This window comes from Choloepus didactylus, chromosome 18 (assembly GCF_015220235.1).
Source record: "Choloepus didactylus isolate mChoDid1 chromosome 18, mChoDid1.pri, whole genome shotgun sequence".
Classification (NCBI taxonomy): Eukaryota; Metazoa; Chordata; class Mammalia; order Pilosa; family Megalonychidae; genus Choloepus; species Choloepus didactylus.
The window spans coordinates 16,206,369-16,229,140 of NC_051324.1; the positions used below are offsets into that span (position 1 = coordinate 16,206,369).

Here is a 22,772-nt window from a genome sequence, read left to right on the forward strand (position 1 = left end):
GGAAAAGGATTTTCCCCCTAACCTTGTGTGAACCATCAGCAACGTCTACATAGTCATGGATTGTAGAATTCCTGGCTGTTTCCTAAACTTATTCCAAGTTCTTGTAAGGCTTATAGATTTCAGTCTGTGCTTATAATGGGATGACTGATTTCAGTGGCTTTCTGGCCTCTTGTGAGTTCAAAATCCATATGAGGTTGGTTTCTTTGTCGTTATAAGGTAGTATCTTTGTTAGGTTATTCCACTAGTTCTGTGATCACTTGAGTGTCATAGTATCTTTAATGGCCTTCATTCTTGGTTGTGAAATTTTATTTTATATGCTTACTTGCCCTCTATAAATCTACCCACTTTGGGTTGTGGTGTCTGTCTGGTGTCCAGTTGGTGGAATTACCTTTCTTGTACTGCCACTTCTCAGCATCTTTGAAATTTGACATCATGTTACTTCATTCCAGTTTTTTTTTTTTTTTTTTTTTTTTTAGTTCTGTAATTTGTTGATTGTATTTAACTATGTGAGTTCTGTTGTGATGTTCATTGTATTGTAAAGCACCTCAATCATGTGATGGGTGCTCTATAAATCAATAAATGATGACTTAGAGGCTGTATCATGAGCTATTTTGGTTTTAGGATGCAGGTCTCAAAAGCAAGTTGTGGGAATTCTATTTAAACAGCACATGATGCCAATGGGTCCACAGGGGAATCTTGATAAATAATTTTTAAAACTTTAAATAAAGAAGGAACCAGAAGGTGGGAAGCTAACTTGACTTTCTACCTGATACAGTGCTTTAAAATTTCCAATATGGAGCCAAACAGCATTTTTAAAGTTGGTATGCCTTCTTCATTCTTAAATTGAGTGCATGTTAGAGCTCTGCTGGGGATTTTGTCTTTGGACTATAAAGATAAGCTAAAAGACAGACAGCCCAGACTGAATTGAAAGAAACAGGTGCCACTCAAATCACCACCTTTCCTCCATTAAACAGATGGGAGACCTGGGCCCAAATACCTGCCCCAGGGTCAGTTAGTAAGTTAGTAGCAAAAGAAGCAAGACAGAGTACCTTCGATTTTCTTTTTTTTTTAGAATGTTAATATCCAGCTTTTCACCCTGAACCCTATCTTCATAGAGATTTGCAGTATTAGGTGTTGGAAGCTTGTTTGTCTTGACATAAGTTACCAGTGCCTATTAAGCCTTTTTCCTTAGAACCTCTGAGAAAAGTACATGAGCCAGACCTCTTGATCAGAGCTGGATTAGAAAGAAGAAGAAAAACCTCTGAGAGCAGCTCTGGGAAGATATGGGGATCATCTCCAGAGCTCAGTTTCCCTAATAAATATATGTGGGGGGGAAGGGGGACTATTGTAGAAAGGACCAGTTGATGTCCTTGAACTTTCAATAAAAGTTTTATATAGAATCATCTATTCAAGATCTATGGCAAAAAAGTTTTATTTGCATGTTGCTTCAAATGCAAATGAGCAGGTTTTTGACTGTAACTGTTGAGGAAGGATCAGTTGATTTTCCCCTCTCTCTCCTAAGTAACTCAGTGCTGGTAACCCTTTTATCAAATTTTAAGTTTACATTTTCTGGAGGGATGCACACTTCAACAGGATTCAGTTCACAGAGCAAATTCTTTCCAGACTAAGGTATGTTTGGTTGCTCAGTTTCAGATGTGTGTTACTTGACTTAAAAGGTAGGATTAGTGTTCTGGGCTTGTTGAGTCAGCACTCCAGACTAGCTTTTAAGTGAAATGATTAAAGAATTTTGAGTCCTGTCCATAAAGATAGACTAAACCGAAGAAGAAGGAAAAGGCTTTTACAAAAGGCAGCCGACACTTCTTGTTGGTCATAGGAGCTGCACAGAAAGTCATAGGGAAGATACTTGCTAAGCAGTATCCATTAGCAGTAGGTCTTTATAATAGTGCTTGTGTATTCATAGTTACATCTCATTTGTTCTTAACAGCACTAGGATCGAGCTATTTATTGAGCCACTACTTTGTGGCAGGTTTGTGCTAGGTGTGTTTCATAAAGGACATAGTTAAATTCTTATCAGGATCCTCCAATGTAATAGTTTTCCATGAAGAAATCAGCTCAGATTAATTTGCCAAAATTGTAGAACAAGTAAGTTGCATGACCAGGAGTCAGTTCCAGACTTCACATACCGAGTGCCTTTACCCCTATTTCCAGATGAGGAAACCAGAGATTAGGAACATTGACTTTTTCAAGGCCACATAAGAGAGGGGACATACTGAGGCTGGTGCATGAACCCAATTCACTGAGCTACCTACCATTGTAGTGATACCCTCCCCACCATGATATCCCACTGCCTCCCCCAAAAGAGTTTATTATTCCCCTGTGCTCTTGAACTTAAAGAAGTTAGCATTTACCCGTTGCATTTACATGTTCCTTGCCTGAGACAACTCCACACTAAATTCCTCTTCACATGACAACAACTTAAACTGGGTCTAAAATGAGTCACATCCCTTCTAGTGCTCAGATTTTTCAAATGTCCATATTTCAGGTTATGTCTAATGTAGCTTTATTCAAGCATGCTGGGTATTGTACTTCAAGCAGTACAGAAACATTATTTTACAGACTTTATTAATAAGTCCCCTTACAGAGGAAGGAGTAGCTAAGGGATTTCAAGCTAGTAGGAATCCCTCAGAAGACAGGGCTTGGGAATTAGGGTGATATTAAGGCCATTTCTAAGAGGAATGCTTTTACCTCTCCGACAGAGGGCTACTTGAAGGGAGGTTGTGAGGTAATCAAGCCCCTGAGTTGATTAAATCCCTTAAAGGTCAGTTCTTGTTTGGCTGTGGCATCTGACGCTAATAATCTGTCATGCCATCTGGTCCAAGCAGCCTCTGAAAGGTTTCAGGCATAAATTTCACTATTCCTGCATGTGTGTTGCTGTAAGGCAGAGGGTCCCTGTTTTCATCAGTTTCTCAAAGGGAGTCATGACCCTCCAAGTCATTAAGAATCATGGATTCCAACTCCCTCATGAAACTGATGGAGAATTTGAGATGCAGGACAAAGCTGGCAGGACTTGCCCACGATCAACACTGCAAGTCAGTTGCAGAACCAAGCTTGAACTCAGTTCTCTAGACTCCCCAGTCAAGTGGTAAAAGTGTTAACGCCTCATCAAACATTCTGAGCACCTGCTGTATACCTCGGCTGGTGCTGGTGGTGTTTTTCAAACAATCCTGAAGACAAAACCCCTTCTCTTCCACCCTCTCACGGACAAAGTCTTCCCAAGAGTAGTCTACATTCGCTGTGTCCATCCTTTCCGGTGCCTTGCCTAGGGCGTGCGATATGACAGAGCTCAGTTGGCCCTTGATAAATCTCGGGCCTAGAAAGTGCGAGGTGGAGAGAGACAAGTCTCTTGCCTTCTCCTTGCGTCCAGCCTTTCCTTCCACTTTCACTCACCCCTCTTTCCTAGTCTCGACTCCTCCCTTTGCCTGCCCTCCCCGTGTCTCTCGCGAGATTAGGTGCGTCCGTTGCGCACCACCCCAGCTGAGCGGCGCACTTCTCGCGAGGCTGCAGGCAGGGCCGGGCCCGACATGGCGGAAGGTAGGATTTCTGTGGAGCCGCGCGGGAAGGCGCGGCGCGGTGGGGGCGCTGCTGGCTGTGCGAGGCAACCCTGGGAGGGAACGGCCGGGCGTGGTCGCATGGGGGCACAGCGGGTCTCGCGAGCCTTCCTCTCCAGCATCTCCGGGGCTCCACGGGCCGGGGGCGGGGGGGGGGGGTGTCTTGAGCGCTGTTCCTATGGCAACGCCCCTCCCAGGGGTCCGTGACCGCGGCGGCCTGCGGAGCTGGGGTTGGGAGGTCTCGCGCCTGGTCTGAGTGCAGTCGTGGAGCTCCCGAGGGCGGCCGGGGAGGCTCCTTTGGTGATCAGTGGTACTGGGACGGCGGGGGAAGTAACCCGTCTTAGGAAATCGAAACTGCTGTTCTGGCACGTCCTGCATCCGGAAAGGGTGCATCCCTGGGCTGCGGATGCGCTTGGACTTTCCTAGGGGTGAGTGGTGGAAGCGCCAGGGCTTTAGCCAACGCACCCAATGAGCGCGCATTGTAGCCTCTGGGCCCCCAACAGCCCCGGCATTCAGGTGAGTCTTTCCCCAGGTGTTAAGATGTGGACGCGATGAGGCGGATGGCTTGATGGGGCAGTTGGCCAAGGTCACACTGCATGTAAGGGGACTGCTAAAGTCAGACCTTTGCTCCTTTCCCTCTCAGTCCAGTCCTCACGTACTCCCTTCTCTAGTGCTCTCATTATGACCCGGCCTCTGAAGGCAATTTGGTCTCTCAGGTTCTGCCTCCCTTAACGTAGCAGCAGTAGAATCCTACACTGTCAAAACCTTCTTGTATCCAGGTGGGGGAACAAGGTCCAGAGATGGGTAACTACTTGCCCGAGACCAGACAGTGACATAGTTGGACTTGGCCAGTGTGGTTCTCCTATTGAGCACAATATTGGAGGAAGATACACCTTGTTTGACAATTAATGTTCACTGAGTGACTGCAGTGTGATTTTTTGTGACCTGCCTTCTTGGTGTTGGGTTAAGCTTGACTGATTCCATTTTTTTCTTAGATCTTAGATTTGGATAGCATGGGACAATTTGCAGGCTTTTCTCACTTGGATTTGCCATCAGAACAACCTTGTGAAGGAGGCCTGACCTGTTACTTGCCCTTTGTAGATTAAGAAATTGAGGTCAGAGTTGTAGAGATAGCTGGGACTGACACCCAGTTTTTGTCTTCACTCTTTTCTACCACTTAGACCCTCTCCAGTGACCCAGAGAAGGAAACATCAGATGAATAAATTGAAAGCAGAGGAGGAAGAAAGGGTACAGAAAGAAAGTTACAGCATCCTGTGAAGTTAGTTTTGGGTGGTGTTTTACCCAGCAGGCAGCCAAGCAAATTGAGCTTGTTGGTTAGCAATGAGGTGGGGTAGAAAGGTTTAGGAAGGTCTTTTGTGAGGTATGGGTAGTCCAACTCTTTTACATTAGGAAGGGAAGTTGAGTTTTGGGGGTAATGCATTGCCAAGGTTGAAATTGTGGATAGCAACTGGTTTTTTATTCAGCAGTTTTCCTGAGCACTTGCTGTACTTTGCATTCAGGTCCCAGCCATGAGGAGCTCATACTGGCTGAGTTCAGTACTCTTGATGATTATCCTGCAAGTGCTAGGGGTATTTGTTAAGGTGGCCTTGACAGACATCCAACTAATGAAGCATGCACCTTAAACAAACTAACACAACATCCTTTCAGGATGAAATTGATACTGAACAAATGTGGGATTCTCTGCTTGATGCACTCAAATGACCAATTCCTGAGACACCTGGATTGCAAAAGGAAAAAAGAGTTTATTGCTAAGTACCAGGCAGGAGATGAGATGGCCTCTGGGCCTAAAAATCTGTCTCCTAGAGTCTTAAGGATTTTAGGGTTTTTATGGATTCCAACAAGAGGAGATGGAGTTGTTACCATTAAAATAACAAGTATAAGCAGCTACAATTTACAAATGAAAAGGAGTGGAGCTGGGCTAGAACTAAGCTAGCTATTACAATAACAAGTCATTGGTTAGTTCTGGGCTGACTCAAATTCCATTAGGGGGTTGTCTTCATGATAACAAGATGAAAGTTGTAAAACAGGATGAGAGGGTACAAGGTGGGGCCAGTAATGAGGTTTTTACAATTTGAAATTCAGTGGGTTTCAGTAATTTCAGGTATTTCCTTTTGGCTATTCTACAATATACTGAAAAGTGAGAAAAAGGCATCTATATAACGACTCAGTCATCATAATTGTTAAATTATAATTTCTCTGTTACAAAATTGTCAAGTAAGGATAGATAAGTAAGCACTTCTTGAGGTTCTCTGGTTTAACAGTTCTTTTACTTTTTTTTTGTATCCCAGTTTCTTGGGTGTTTGCTCATAGAAACTTTTTGGAAACAATGTTGCAGACTAAGAATTGAGAGAGGCCTTGTGGGCCAGTTGGCTCATTAAACTGAAGGTGCTTGATGTGCAGAGGAATGAAAGATTAGCTAGAAAATGTTTTGCAGGGGTGTTATGTGTTTAATGTTGCTTGTTGTTTAGTCAGAATTGTCAGAGTAGCAACACTTTTTCTGAGATGCTCATTTAAATATAAACAAATAGCAAAATGTGTCATGTAACAGTTGGGTTATTGGTAAACACACTGTGGGAACTTCTCTGATATGGTATGAGTGCCTAGGAGAGGTAAATAGAACTTCGAGTGACTGGGAATACTTATAACTTCGTGTGACTTGTTTAGGAACCAACCTTCTTTCCTTAAATCCATCCATGGTTATTGGTTTGACCTACATCTCTGTGGCTATACTCCTAAACTTCCTTCATCACTTTGGTGAACTGCTTCAAAAGTCTCCTAAGTGAGCTGATTTTTTTTTCCCCTTGACTTTGCTTCCCCACAACTTGTTTCCGTAGTTTTCAGTGTTTCCTTTAAAACATAGATCCTATCTCTCCTACTTCCGTCAACACCCCACTCCCCACCATCTTGGTTTCCCATAATCTTGAAATATAACATGGTCTGGCCTATGGTTAACTCTGTGACCTTATTTCTACTTCTTGTTTGCTGCACTCCTGCCACACTAACTTCCTTGCCTCTCTTTGTATGTGCCTAACATGCCTACCTTTGTGTCTTTGTCCTTGCAGTTCCCTTGGCCTGAAACAGCCGACCCGCATTTCTCCCCAGGGCTGACAAATTTTTATTCATTCAAATGTTGATACTGGGCAAAGGTGGTTGTGGTGGATTCTCTGCCCAAAGCGCTCAAATGACCAATTCCTGAGACATTCTCTCAAAGAGAGAAAGAGTTTATTGCTAGGCATGAAGCAGGAGATCAGATGGCCTATGGGCCTAAAATTCTGTCTCCCTGAGTCTAGCGAGTTCATGTTTTTTGTGGATTCTAACAAGGGAAGATGAAGTCATTACAATTCCTGTAGCAAGTGTAAGGAGAAGACAAGAGACAGTTATTATCATTTCGATAGCAGGTATAGGCAGAAACAATTTATAAATGTAAAGGAATGAAACTGCGCTGGAACTGGTTAATGGTTGGTTCTGAGCTGATTCAAGTTCCTCCATTAGCATTAGGAGGTCTGCCCTTACAAGTTTCTAAAGTTAAAAAAAAAAATGGATAAAGGGAGTACCAGCTTTTACAGTCACAAAGACACAAGATAAAGGCTTTTACAATCATCAGAGATCAAGGCAGCTGGATTACAGTTCAGAGAGTTCAGGTCTTTCCCTCTGTCTACCAGAAAGAAAAAAAAAAAAGAAATATTTAGTGATTCAGTAGTCATAATCATTTGTTCAATCCTAACTTCTCAGTTATAGTGTCTACTCAATTGTCATCTCATTAGAGATCTTCCCTATTTTTTTTTTTTTTAAATTCCCTCACTGGACTGTAAACCTCATGAGAGCAGGGACATTTTCTGTTTTATTTACTGCTATGTGTATTCCCCCAAATTAAAATCGTGCCTGTGATTCAGGGAATGGGTGAGTTTATTAGGCATCATTTACAGGGCATCAAGAAAACTTACCTGGATACATCCTTAATCTCTTGTCAAGTAAGCGACTGGTCCAGCTTTTTTTTGTGCTCTGAATAACATCCGTCTGCTGGGAACTACCTTACTTATTTTCATTCTGCCATTTTAGTCTTAGCAATTAAAGTGTAATGCTTAAGAGCTCAGACTCTGCAGCTGGAAATTGATTTGTAAAGTGTAATCCTAGGCAGGTCAATTAATTGCTCTCAGCCTCAGTTTCCTCAGCTCTGAAAAGGGGGATAATCTCGATCTCACAGATATCTGTGAGGTTCATAAGAAATAGCACAGAAAGAATGCTTAGTATGGTACTTGATGCTTTGACTTTGCCAGGCAGTCTTTCCTTTAGTACCCTCTTAAATTAGTCTCCCCTTCTCTTCCTCAGTAAAATAAAGATGAAGATTGGAAAAAATAATGGTTCATGGAACAGAAAATTGATCATGGACTTTTATTAGCTTAATGGAATTTGGTCAGCAAAATACTTTTGACAACAACTGATCAGTTTTGAGATAATCCTGAAAAGTTTACAAAAGTGACAAGGTGACTATATGCTGGGCTTTCTCTAGCAAGTACAGTTGCTGTTAGCCACATATGGCTGTTTTCATTTAATTAAAATTAAAAATTCCTTTCCTTAGTTGCTCTAGCCCCATTCCAAGTGCTCCATAGCCTTGTGGCTAGTGGCTCGCTTCCTGGACAGTGCAGATTTGTAGAACACTTGCTTCATCGTTGCAGAAAGTGCTGTCGGGCAGCACTTGTCAGACAACATTTTCAGTTCCAGATAATGCTTAATCAATGTGGGCTGGTAGAAATAGGGAGAGAAGAAATTTGTTCTTTTTCCCAGTTTTGAAATGTATCTTATCATTTGTTGTTTCACTCATTCAGCAAATGGCTCAGGCCATTGGTGATTACACATAGCCTGTAGACTTCTCAAAGCACTGCCCCTTTCTTTACCAGTCCTTTCATTTTTCTACCTTCCCTTTTTTTTCAATTCCATCACCAGTAGTAGCTGGTGGGTTTCTCCTTGGGGATGTTTTCACTAAGAAACACAGTTTCTCTGTGGGTCTGTGGATGTGTCAGAGCCCAGCTACTGAATTGTGCTGAGAGTTGCAGGTCTTCACTGGCTAGGCAACTTGCTGTAGTTCAGGCGTTATTGGGTTTTACAGTCATGCCCAACAAAATGAGAAATTGCTGTATACCATAGACCTTCAGATTCTCTCTTGTTGAGTCTGAGTAGGCTGAGGGCTTTCCATATTTATTAAACTCTACCTACTAATAAGGCATGGTAGGAGGATAGGATGAGCTTGGAGTGGGGTGGAGGGAGTAGTTAGTGGCTAAAAAGAATAGCTAGACTTAGATTATTCGTGGGAAACTCCGCATTCTAGGAAGAGATAAAATGTGTGTGAGAGACTGTATTATAAGACAATCAGTGAAAAACGTCTAGGAGTTACTTTGAAAATTTAGAAAAGGAAGGGTTTTTTTTTTTTTTTTTAGGGAAGTGTTTTGCTGCAAGTGTTTGAGCTGGGCGTTGAAAAATAGGCTTCTTTTGGACGTGAGATGGGAGTGGGGAGAGGTCACTATTATAGGTGGAAGGAATAGTGGGGTATGAGGTTGGAAAAGTATATTAAGGGCCAGATTAAATGCCAGGTTAAGCGTTTGGATTTTATTCTGTGGGCCACAGGTAGCTACCAAAAGCTATCAGCCAGGGTAGTGACAACTAGAATTGTCTGAGGCATGTTGAAATAACTGCAGTGTAGAGGTTGGGTTTGGGAGGAAGAGAGGCCAGAGAGGAGGCTGGAGCAATTATTGAATCGTCTGGTGAGAGGCATTGGGTGGGCCTGGTGAGGACTGATGTGAGACATGATAAAAGGTACTTCTGCAGCCTCTTTCAGTGTTGACGGGAGGGAGATGACAAAGATGACTCATGGGTTCTGGGTCTGAATGAATGGGATACTGGCTGAGCTGTTAATAGGAAGAGGAGAAATAGATTTGAGAACAAATGTCTGGACCTCAGTTTGGGACTTACTTTGTTATGCCTGAGGTATTTCTAGGTGGTTATGTCTAGCAGGCAGTGTGAAGTGTTCCCAGCTAAAAATTAGCTAGTTAGCTAATATTTGTTGAGGACCTCCTATGAAACCACCCTATGATCAGAGTGATATACAGGGTGAGGTGTGAAAGATATACAAGTCACTCCCCTGACTTTAATTTAAGACACAGGTAGGTAAGACTTAGGAGAGTTGAATTTCATTCAGGAAAAATGTATTTCATTTCTTAGGTGTAAGCTACTATGCTAGGGATGACAGAGTGGGGAAAATACAGTCTCAGCCTTAATGACATTTCCAGAATGGGGAGGGGAGGGCAAAGGTTCTCACCTAAGTATGCATATTGTGCTTTTTAGTTTATTGGTATTTTTTTCTGCATTGAGGGGTAATGGCATCACCTGCTGACCAGACTCTAGAACCAATAAACCTAGAACCTAACGCTATAGTCAGTCACCAAATCCTGTGGATCCTGTAAAGCTCCTTCATCTGTTCTTTCCTCATTCCATTAGTTCAGACTAGTGATTCCTAACCCTGGAGAGCCCTGCACATTACAGTCACCTGGGGAGCTTTTAAAAAACCTGGTTTACACATCACCCAGCTTCAGTGAGTATCAATATATCCCACAAAACATTTTTTCAAACTGAGTATTGAATAAAATGCAAGTTTTATGGGATCATTTTTTTAAAACAAATATGACAGTACATAAAATAAATAAATGAGAAGGTCATCTTTCCCACCTAGGCAGTCCTGAGGAGTAAGTTTTATCTGTAACTGGAGTAAAAGGATTTTTTTAAAGTATGCTTTCGTTAAATAGTGACTTAGAGACTTTGTCAAAGCATTCAGGTTTTGACAGTTAGAATTGCTAGATTAAAAAAAAAAGTCATTGCTGGATTTTTAAAAGGGTGCAAGTCAAAATATAAAGTATCTCTTAGCACTGTCGTGCTTTTATAATGCCAGGGCCTTTATTTTGGTACTGAAGACGAGTGCAGACTGGCAGGATGCCTGTGACTTTTCTTGTTCCTTTGCTCCCTCTTCCAGATGGCATTACTATCTTCCTTTCTTTCCCCTTCTCTGCCCTTTTTTGTTAGGGTATGATGTGAACTTGAGTTCTCAATGGTATATATCTGCTTATTTTCTTACTCTTCACTGGGCAATTTTCCTATATTTAGAACTCCTGATTAATGAATACTCAATAACCTCAGGAAAGAAAAATTCCATCTTCAGGTTTAGAAAGGTAGTAGTGGTAGAAGTTCATCACCATTCAGGAGGTTTTTAAAATTCTGCTGCCAGCAAGGAAGATAATCTTTCTGGGAAGGTGATGCTTTAATGAAATATATGTGGAAGACCCTACTGAATGTATGCCTGGAACAAAAAATTAATTCTTGTAGTTCTCAAAATAAAATGCCATCACAGCCTTAAAAATCATTTTTTTCTAATGGACATAATTAGAGTAGGATAAAGTCATTTAGTCACTAAACGATTATACAAAGAACGCTGATTCACTGCTAAAATTGTGGCTATAATGTTGTAAGAACTATAGGAGTGTAGTGGAAGGAAATGTCAGGGTTTTATTAATCTAAGAAGACAATGGAGGTTAGAATTGGGGTAGACAGAGGAAGTAGAAATCACATTTAAGATGGGGAAATGGTAAGAACACATTTAATTCCTGAATTAATGAATTAATTAGTAATTAATACATCTTTATTTAACATCCTGACATTGGAACTGAAATCAGGCAGTGTGCTACAACAGGATAAGCATGGGCTTTGGTTTAAGGCCCTAAGTCTTGAGTCTGTCTCCTGCCAATTGTGTGGTGTTAGGTAAGCCACTGTTCCTAAGTGAATTTCATCTGTTAAATGATATGCTCTTTTTAATATGGTGGTTAGAATTTCAGGTAACAAATGTGAAGAACTTAACTGTCTTAGGAGACATAAAAATATCAATTTCCCCTTCTCTTAAATTGCAAAATATTACAATAAACTGTCCATTTCCTTTTACTGTATATGTTGTTGACACTAATTCAGCAAGAAGCTACTGCAAAGACTCTTATTATCTGTATAGTAAATAATAATTTTTTGTTTATAAGGGTAGGTGTATTAGTTTCCTGTGGCTTTTGTAATAAATGACCACAAACTAGGTGACTTAAGACAATAGAAATTTATTCTGTAATATTTCTGGAGATCAGAGGTCTGAAATCAAGGGGTCAGTAGAACCAGGTTCCTTCCAGAGGCTCCAGGAAAGAATGTTATTTGCCTCTTCCAGCTGCTGGTGGCTGCCAGCAATCCTTGGCTCAAGGCCACATCACTCTAGTCTTCAAGGCTATCACCTTCAGATCTCTCCCTGCTCTGTCTGTATATGTCTTCTGCTTCCCTCTTGTAAGGATACATGTAAATTCTTTGTTGGATTTGTTTTGCAAATATTTTCTCCCAGTCTGTGGCTTCTCCCTTTATTTTCTTGTGTCTTTTGAAAAACAGATTTTAAAATTTGATAAGGTTCAATTTATCCACTTTAAAAAAAATAATTCATGCTTTTTTTTGGTCCTACTTTAGAATTCTTTGTCTAATCTGAGGTCACTATAATTTTTTTCCTATTTTCTTCCCGAAGTTTTATAGCTATAACCTTTACATTTAGCTCTGTGCATTTGAGTTAATTTTTGTATATAGAAAGACATACAGGTTATAGTTGTATAGGTCTATTTCTATTTCTGGATTCTATTTTATTCCATTGTTTTGAATGTCTATCTTGAAAGTTTAGAAAAAGTTCAGTTCTATGCCTGAACCTTGGGAGAATGCTTCCTTTTAGATAGTGGGTAGTTAGAGTAGGAGGCGGAAGGATACATAAGAAAGGTAGTCAGTAAGAAAAAAGTTCAGAGTGTAGGCCTCCCAAAACAAAGGAGTTTCAAGAAGAATGGGCTTATTGAAAGAAAGACACTGTGAGAGGTTAAGAAATGTTAAGGATGAGGAAAAGGTAATTGTAGTGGGTGATTTTGTCATGGGAGCTGAGAGTTTCAGAAGAGTGTTGTGGGTAGAAGCCATGTTTCAAAATGTTACAGAGATAAGGAAGGAAGCAGTGAGCAAAGAGGACTGTCTTTAGAAACTGGTGGAGAAGCAAAAGAATATGATAAACTAGGCAGTCAGGAGTATAGCAACATGGAAGAGAAGTTTGTCTGGGATGGGTTATTGTGAGCCTGCTTATTTGGGTAATGAGATGAGCTGGTAGAGAAGGATGTCTTAGATGTAAGAGCTGTTTTAGTGGCACAGGATTAGATAAGGGAAGGAGAGAGGGGATAGAATTCTAGGCATATGGGATACCTAGAACATTATCTGTTTTATTTCCTTTTCATTCAGCTCTGGGCATCATTTCAATATCCTTATGCTTTAAAAATCACCTAATAGAAGTCATCAAACTACAACCCTCAGACCAAATCTGATCCTTGGCTTGTTTTTGGATGGCCCATGATCTAAGAATGATTTTGTATTTTTAAATGATTGAAGAAGATAATTTGTGACATGTGAAAATTATGTGAAATTCAAATTTCAGTGTCCATAAAAAAATGTTTTTTTGGAACACATCCACACTCATTCATTCATGCTTTCATTCCACAATAGCAGAGTTGAGTAGTTGTGACAGAACCATTATGGCTTACAAAGCCTACAATGTTTACAATCTGGTCCTTTACAGAAAACATTTGCCAACTTCTGACCTAGAAGGAAGAGTCTTATAAGGATCCCTGTTGATTCCTTTTCTGACTGTCCTGTGTAACTTCCTGAGAGATTACTTGCTGATTATTATTCATTTATCTATTTATTTGCAGTACACATTGGGCTCTTTATTTTAGGGTTTTCATAGCAAATGCAGATTGTTTTGTCTCAGGCATCTTTGGTTAACTCAAGACTGATGAATTGTCAGAAGGTGTACCAGTTTGTATATTTTACGTCCCCCAGAAAAAGCCATGTTCTTTGATGCAATCTTGTGGGGGCAGACATATTAGTGGGGATTAAGTTGGAACGTTTGGATTAGGTTGTTTCCATGGAAATGCACTCCACCCAACTGTGGATGATAACTCTGATTGGATAATTTCCATGGAGATGTGGCCCCGCCCATTCAGCATGGGCCCTGATTGGTTCACTGGAGCACTATGTAAGCTCAGACAGAAAGAATGAGCTTGCTATAGCCAAGAGGGACACTTGGAAGAATGCACAGAAGCTGAGAGAATAGCTGCAGATGAGAGACAGTTTGAAGATGGCCGTTGAAAGCAGAGTCTTGCTCTGGAGAAGCTAAGAGAGGACAAACACCCCAAGAGCAACTGAGAGTGACATTATGGAGAGGAGCTGCGGTCTAGAGAGGAGCATCATGGGAGAAAGCCAGTTTGAAACCAGAACTCCAGAGCAGATGCCAGCCATGTGCCTTCCCAGCTAACAGAGGTTTTCTGGACGCCATTGGCCATCCTCCAGTGAAGGTACTTGATTGTTGATGCGTTATCTTGGACACCTTATGGCTTAAGACTGTAACTGTGTAACCAAATAAACCCCCTTTATAAAAGCCGAGCCATTTCTGGTGTTTTGCATTCTGGTAGCATTAGCAAACTAGAACAGAAGGTATACTCATCAAAATATCTGGCCTCAGCTTGCATTGGTAAAGAATAGTGGGTGTTACGTGGAAAGAAACTTGATGAAATTGTAATGGAAGCTGCTCACATTCTTCACTGATACTTAGCATCACTCTTTTGGTGAAACTGTAGGCTTTATCTCTTATTTACATTTCTACACTTATTTTTCAAAAGGAACTTTTTCTTCAGGGCAGTAATTCCCATATTTGGGGCTGTTTTAAGATTATGCTTTTCCAGGCCTCATCCCAGATGTGCTTTTAATCTGGGCCCTCTCTTATGTAGTTCAAAATGCCGGAGTGATTCTTACGTAGCCAGCCTGGGATAAAAGTCACAGGGCTGATCTGAGAGGCCAGTGAGTTGGGTAGGTTGCTTATCATGAACTTGTCCTCTTTTTCTGTGCCTCAGATTGATTGTCTGGGAGTTGAACAAAAAGAGATGATCTTTAGGCCCCTTTCCATCCTAAAATTTTGTAATATAAAACCCTTATACTTGGGTATTAGAAAATTATTTATTTCTCCTCATAATTCTGCTTGTGCTATATAATCTTAAAATTTTTATAAAATAATATGTTTGCTTTTAAGGGCCTGTGTTTTGAAAATTCAAATACTATCACAAGACTTACTACAGAAAGGCTCATTCCTGCTCCTCAGAGATAATTACTTTCCATTCTGTTGGTTGTTTCTTCTGAATTTGCCTCCAAAGTTTTAATGTTTATATTCTGTTTCTAGATCGATCAATTTCAGACACTGACTGACTTTCTACTGTGGTGGATCAGTTGTTGGCTTTTTGAGAGTCTTTTTAAAGGGCAGTCTAACTCGCACCTCTTTCACATGATAGTGTCGATTTTTAAAGCATGTTAGGCTTTATATCTTTTGGTTTGGGGACTGTGAATACAGACATGCTGTATGAGGCGATGCAATATTTAAAGTAGCTCACTGAAGATTTAGCAGTGTTTTCCATTTGTTTTCATTTTTGTTCATCATCTCATATTCTTGATAACTTCCTCTTGTTTTCTCATGAGTCAGTCTTAATTTCTAGATGAATAAAATATTTGAATCCATTCTGCTTTTCATGACTTTAAGAAAAATACTGCATAAGCTGTCATCGTAGTTTAAGCTATTCAGCCAATAATTGTGCAACTGTGGACCATGGGGAGGGTAGAGGAAGAGCTGACAGTTTTTGAGTGCATGTAGCAGTCACAGGAGTTGCAATTTAATTCTAACAGCAGCACTGAGAAGTAAGTTTCCCCCTTATTTTACAGATAAAGAAACTGAAACCCAGAGAGGTGAACTTGCCCATGATCCCATAGCTAGTTACTGAAGGGATTTGGATCCCTATCAGTTTGACTCCAGAACCCACTACAGGTGTATATCAGTTTATTATTTTTACTTCTTTTTCATCAAAGCATATATCACATATGAGTACAAATCCTAAGTGTAGAGCTCAATGAATTATCAAAATGAAACATGCATGTAACTACCACTAAGTAAAAAAATAGGATATTGCAGGACCCTGGAGGGCATCCTCAGTTCCCTCCTACTTATTATTTTCCAAAGGTAACCATTGTCATGATTTCTGACACCACAGATTCATTTTGCTACAAGTAATGTCAGTTTTTTAATGCAATTTTATTGAGATATATTCACATACCATTCAATCGTCCAAAGTGTATGTACAGTTATTCACTGTATCGTCATACAGTTGTGCATTCGTTACCACCATCAATTTTTTGAACATTTTCATTACTCCAAAGAATAAAAATAAGAATAAAAATGAAAGTAAAAAAGCACATCCAAAACATCTCATGCTCACCCCTCCATTATTCATTTACTTTTTGTCCCCCTTTTTCTATTTATCTGTCCATACACTGGATAAAGGGAGTGTGAGCCACAAGATTTTCACAATCACACAGTCACCCTGTATAAGCTATATAGTTATACGATTGTCTTCAAGAAAAATAAGGATACTGGATTTCAGTTCAATGGTTTCAGGTATTTCCTTTTAGCTATTATAATACACTAAAAACTAAAAAGGGATATCTATATAATGCGTAAGAATAACCTCCAGAATGACCTCTCTACTCCATTTGAGATCTCTCAGCCACTGGAACTTTATTTTATTTAATTTCTCTTCCCACTTTTGGTCAGGACAGCTTTCTGAATCCCACAATGCTGGATCCAGTCTCATCCCCCGGAGTCATGATCCCATGTAGGGGGGAGGGCAGTGAGTTTACCTGTCAAGTGGGCTTACAGAGAGACAGGCCACATCTGAGCAACAAAAGAGGTTCTCTGGTGGTGACTCTTAGGCACAACCATGAGTAGGCTTAACGTCTCTTTGCAGTAACAAGCTTCATGAGGGCAAACCCCAAGATCGAGGATTTGGCCTACTACAATGGCAGTCCCCAGTGCTTGCAAGAACACCTGGAATCTCCAGGTGGGTAAGTTTAATGTTTCCACATTTTTCTCCAAGTCCTCAAGGGAACGTTGCAAACACTCTTTACTCTCTGTCCAAACCACCGCTGGATGCATTGGGCCGTCATGCCAACCTGTACAAACCAACCAGATCTTACCCCCATTCAAGGTTCCATGTAACTATGATGTTTGAATAAACTGACCAAACAATTTAATTTATATAGCGTGCTACAGAAAATATAGATTTTGCACCAATAAACAGTTCTCTGAGAGGGGGTGTGTGTGCTACTTGAACTGGGCCCCGCCCCTTTTCTTAGGTAAGATAATACCTTTAGGCAAATATCTCCTACGCTTCAGTTTTTCCTTTGACTCTGACTATCTTAGCTCCACCCTTGCCTGGGTCAGTGCTGACAATTGAAAACGCCTGAAGCTTTCTCTAATGAGCTATGTAGAATGAGAAAAAAAAAAGGAAAAAAGAAAGATGTCCCCTTTTCAGAGCCAGTCCTCAGGAGTCCAGTTCACCAGGCAAGAACCAGAGTTGGTACCCGGTTCTCTGTGCCCCTTTTCTTGGGACACAGCCCTTTTCCAGTATTCTGAGTTCAGCGGACTCCAAAAGTCTGTTTATTTATGTTTTCCTTTTTTTTTTTCCTCTGTCAGCTCTACCTCCTCTCTGCCAGGAGAAATCTCCAAGTTCCTTTCCTGCTTGCTCCAGGTTTATCTGTGCTTGTAGCATGTATTCAGTAGCCCAGATTTGTTAATTAAAACTGCAGTTGGGGAGGGGCAAGATGACATCATAGAGAGGAGTAGAACTTAGTTAGTCCTCTGGAACGACTAATAAACAATCAGGAACAACTAGTAAATAATCTGGAATAACTGCTGGGGGACAACCATGACTGTCCTCACATTGTACACCAACCTGGATTGGAGGTGAGATTGCAGCATAAAATCTGTAAGTAAAAACTGAGGAACCATGCCAGGATACCCCTCCTCCCATGGCAGGCTGAGCTGCAAAACCTCGCTGTGGTAGAAAGCAGCACTCTCTGAGCAAGCGAATATAGCTCAGCCCAGCTCCAACTGGGGTTTTAATTATCAAATGTGGACTGCTGAATACAAACTACAAACCACTAACAAGCAGACAGAGGTTTTTAGTGATGACTGACCTTAAAGAACCAGAAGATTCTTCTGTCCTGGGAGGGGGAGCCCAGAAGACCAGGTTTTACCTTTGGCCGATGGGTGAAACTGGGGGGCAGTGGACTGGCTCTGAAAGGGGGCTTTCTGTCCCTTTTTCTCAACCTGAGTGGCTCAGTGGAGAAAGCCTCAGACACTGAGATTGCAGCACTCTGACCCAGAAAGGGGTGGAGATAGCAGAGTCAGAGAAGCAAAGGAACTATTTAAATGTGGATGATAACTCCCTAGGGAGTGTATCTTCTCTAAGAGGAAGGAGGTGGGGCCCAGCTCTACTACCCTCCTTCCATTCATAACCAGACCCCAGAGCCTGGGGGGAAACAGGCAAACAGAAACTAAATGGGCCACACCTCTTTACACCAGTCAGGAGCGACAGGCTGACAGGCCCCACCTGCTGGGCAGGTCAGGAAAAGCACAGCAGCTAGAAACCTCACAGGAAAGTCTTATCAGTGTCTTAAGACACACACTCAGAGAGACTTGAAACTGAATTTAACCCCATTCTGAGATTTGAACCTGTTCTGGTCTGGGAAAATCTGATTGGGGTAACCAAGTAAGCCAGATGCCTAGACAACAGAAAACTACAAACTACAGTAAGAAGAACGAAGATATGACCCAGTCAAAGGAAAAAACACGTCAATCAAGATAGAGTTGATTTATTGTTTGACTTTAATGAAACAATCTATTAAAGATTTTCAAAGAAATATGCTAAATAAAATCAAAATCCAGATCGAGTTCAGGGAAGATATGGCAAAAGAAATGAAGGCTGTAAAGAAAACACTGGCTGAACATAAGGTAGAAATGAAGGGCATAACACAAGAGATGAAAAACGCAATGGAGACATAGAACAACAGCTCTCAAGAGGCAGAAGAAAACACTCAGGAACTGGAGAACAAGACACCTAAGTCCTACACACAAAAGAAAAGATAGGGAAAAGAATGGAGAAATATGAGCAATGTCTCAGGGAACTGAATGACAACATGAAGTGCATGAATGTATGTGCCATGGGTGTCCTAGAAGGAGAAGAGAAGGGAAAAGGGGCAGAAACAATAATAGGGGAAATAATCAATGAAAATTTCCCATCTATTACGAAAGATATCAAATTACAGATCTAAGAAGCACAGTGTACCTCTAACAGAATAGATCTGAATAGACCCACACTAAGACACTTAATAATCAGATTATCAAACATCAGAGACAAAGAGAGAATGATGAAAGCATCAAGAGAAAAGCGATCCATCACATACAAAGGAAGCTCAGTAAGACTGTGCATATATCATTAGAAACCATGAAGGCAAGAAGGAAGTGGTGTGATATATTTAAGATACTGAGACAGAAAAACTGCCAACCAAGAATCCTATGTCCTGCAAAACTGTCTTTCAAATATAAGGGAGAGTTTAAAATATTCTCTCACAAACAGACAATGGGAGAATTTGTGAACGAGATACCTGCTCTACAGGAAATACTAAAGGGTGCACTACAGACAGGTAGGAAAAGACGGGAGTGAGAGGTTTGGAACACAATTTTCGGTGATGGTAGCACAGGAGTGTAAGTACACTGAACAAAGATGACTGTGAGTGTGGTTGAAAGAGGAAGGTTAGGAGCATGTGGGACACCAGAGGAATGAGGAAAGATAAAGACTGGGACTGTAAAACTCCGTGATACCTAGAGTGCTCAACAATTGTGATAACATGTACAAATATGTTTTTACATGAGGGAGAACAAATGAAGGTCAACCTTGCAAGGGGTTAAAAATAGACTGATACTGGGGAAAAAATACAATCAGTGCAAACTAGAGACTGTAGTTAACAGAAACATTGTATTCTTCCTTTAATGTAACAAAGGCAATATACCAAAGCTAAATGCCTGTAAGAAGGGGACATAAGAGTATGTGTGATGGTTAGGTTCATATGTCAACTTGGCCAGATGATGGGCCCCAGCTGTCTGGTCAAGCAAGCACTGGCCTAACCGTTGCTGCGAGGACATTTGTGGCTGGTTAATAAATCAACAGGCTGGTTTATTAAATCATCAGTCAAGTGGCTGCAGCTGTGACTGATGACATCAACGAAGGGCATGTCTCCCACAATGAGAGAATGCAGTCAGCTGTATTTAATCCAGTCAATCAGTTGAAGGCTTTTAAGCGAGAGAGATAGAGGACCTTCACTTCTTCTTTGACTGACCAGCGAAGCATTTCCTGAGGAGTTTGTCAAAGTTGGCAGCTCGTTTCCTGAGGAGGTCGTCAAACATCTTCATTGGAGTTGCCAGTTTGCTACCTGCCCCATGGAATTTGGACTCGTGCATACCCACAGTTGCATGAGACACTTTTATGGATCTATGTTTATAGATATCTCTCATTGATTCTCTTTCCCTAGAGAACTCTAACTAATACAGAGGGGTATGGGACTCATGGCATTGGTGATGTTGTCTGACTCTTTTATTCTACTTTAGTCTAATTCTGTCCTTCCTTTTGTTGCTTTTTAGCTGTCATGTTTTTTTTTTTTTTCCTTTCGTTTTCCTTGTCTTTTGTCTCTCTACCTTCTTTGACTTCCTCCTTCTTTATGGAAGAAATGGAGATGTTCTTATATAGATAGTGGTGATGGTGGTGAATACATAAATACGTGACTATACAGGGAACCATTTTTTGTTTACTTAGGATGGAATGTATGGTATGTGAACAAAACCATCTTTAAAAAAATGGGTTGATGAAGAATACTTGAGGGCACTATATTGAGTGAAATAAGTCAGACACATAAGGACAAATATTGCAGGGTCTTGCTGATATGAACTAATTATAATATGTAAATTCATAGACATGAAATGTAAGTTACCAGAATATAGAATAATGCTAAAGAATGGGGAGTGGTTGCTTATTATGAGCAGAATTTTCAACTAGGTTGAACTTAAGTGTTTGGAAATGGACAGAGGTGACAGTAGCATGCGATTGTGAGAATAACTAACAGTGCTGAATGGTGTGTGAATGTGGTGGAAAGGGGAAGCTTAGAGTCACGTATGTCACCAGAAGGAAAATTGGAGGTTAAAAGATGGGAATGTATAAAACAGTGAATCTTGTGGTGGACAATGTCCGTGATTAACTCTACAAATATTAGAAATGTCGTTCATGAACTAGAACAAACGTATGACATTTGTACCAGAAGTTAATAATAGAGGGGTATATAGGGAAAAGTATATACCTATTGCAAACTATGTACTACAGTTACTAATATTTTAACATTCTTTCATCAGCAGTTACAAATGTACTATACCAATACTATGAGTCAGTAATGGAGGCGGGTAGTTAGGGGTATGGGAGGATTTGCGTTTTCTTTTTTTTTGTCTTTATTTCTTTTCTGGAGTAATGAAAATGTTTTAAAAATTGAAAAAAAAAAGTTAATTTTGGTAATGGTTGTACAGCTGTACGATGGTTCTGTGGGCAATTGATTGTACACTTTGGATCTTTGGATAATTGTATGGTATGTCAACTATCTCAATAAAATTTAATTAAAAAGACAAAAGAAAACACAATTGGAGTTTGGTTGAGCTACATTCCCTTGCTCCCAGCAAGGACTGCTTTTTTTTCCCACAGTGAAGTTTTCTAACTTAGCCTGCCATGCTGGTGGGGGAGGGGTGCCAGCTTCGCAGTTTGGGGAGCTTTACTTCCAGTTCTATGCTGTGATCTCGGCTGTTGCGACCATTCCAGACAGGTGTATGTTCGGTCACAGATCCGCCCCCCCATCAGTTGTTTCACACTATTTTCTAATTATTCCTGGCTATTTACTAGTTGCTCTAGGGGACTAACTAAATTCCACAGCTCCCTATGTCATCATCTTGCCCTGCCTCCATTGTTAGTTTTTGAAAATAATTTGTTATTCTTAATTTATGTCCTTTTACATTTTCTATGACTACACCTAAAAATTCACTGTCAGTTTTTCTTTAAGGAGGTCAATTACTTCCAGAAAAAAAGAGGATAAATCTGGTACCATCACATGAACTTTCTGCTCCCCCATCAAGGTAAATAATTGCAGTTTCTTGGCTCCTTAGTCTAAATCACTGTGAAGAACTCTTTAAAACCAATGGGCTCTGTCAGCTTGTCACACCAGAATAAAAGCACAGAGCTGTGTCTTCTAATGGGTCTTTGGGTAATTATAAACGCTACTTGCTGAGATTTTTAAAAATTATAATAGTATCATTGGAAATAATGTTTTCCTTTAGCCAATGTTTTTTTTAATTAAATTCAGTTTTATTGAAATACATTCACACACCATGCAATCGTTCATGGTATACAATCCACTGTCCACAGTATGATAACATAGTTATGCGTTCATCACCACAATCTATCTCTGAACATTTTCCTTACATCAGAAAGAACAAGAATAAAAAATAAAAGTGAAAAAAGAACACCCAAATCATCCCCCCATCCCACCCCATTTGTCCTTTAGTTTTTATCCCCATTTTTCTACTCATCCATACACTAGATAAAGGGGGTGTGATCCACAAGGTCTTCACAATCACACTGTCACCCCTTGTAATCTACATTATTATGTAATTGTTTTCAGGAGTCCAGACTGCTGGGTTGGAGTTTGGTAGTTTCAGGTATTTACTTCTAGCTATTCCAATACATTAAAACCTAAGACGTGTTATCTATATAGTGCATAAGAATGTCCACCAGAGTGACCTCTCGACTCCATTTGAAATCTCTCAGCCACTGAAACTATTTCGTCTAATTTTGCATCCCCCTTTTGGTCAAGAAGATACTCTCAGTCCCATGATGCCGGGTCCACATTCATCCCCGGGAGTCATATTCTGCATTGCCAGGGAGATTTACACCCCTGGGAGTCGGGTCCCACGTAGAGGGGAGGGCAGCGAGTTCACCTGTTGAGATGGCTCAGTTAGAGAGAGTGAGGGCCACATCTGAGCAACAAAGAGATACTCAGGGGGAGACTCTTAGGCACAATTACATGCAAGTTTAGACTCTCCTTTGTGGTAACTAGCTTCATAAG

At 40.7% G+C, this 22,772-nt stretch overlaps 1 protein-coding gene across 4 annotated transcripts in view; it reads left to right on the forward strand.

The window, feature by feature from the left end:
- Positions 1-3,499: 3,499 nt before the first annotated feature.
- ANKFY1 (ankyrin repeat and FYVE domain containing 1) overlaps positions 3,500-22,772 on the forward strand; it is a 94,736-nt gene continuing 75,463 nt past the window's right edge. The window contains exon 1 of one of the 4 annotated variants that reach the window (XM_037808561.1): positions 3,500-3,552. In XM_037808561.1, the coding sequence (XP_037664489.1) occupies positions 3,543-3,552 (10 nt within the window). In that variant the 5' untranslated portion in view covers positions 3,500-3,542. Of the gene's footprint in view, positions 3,553-3,778; positions 4,086-21,706; positions 21,784-22,772 lie in introns of those variants that run through there. The other 3 variants (XM_037808562.1, XM_037808559.1, XM_037808560.1) reach the window with 3 other exon arrangements.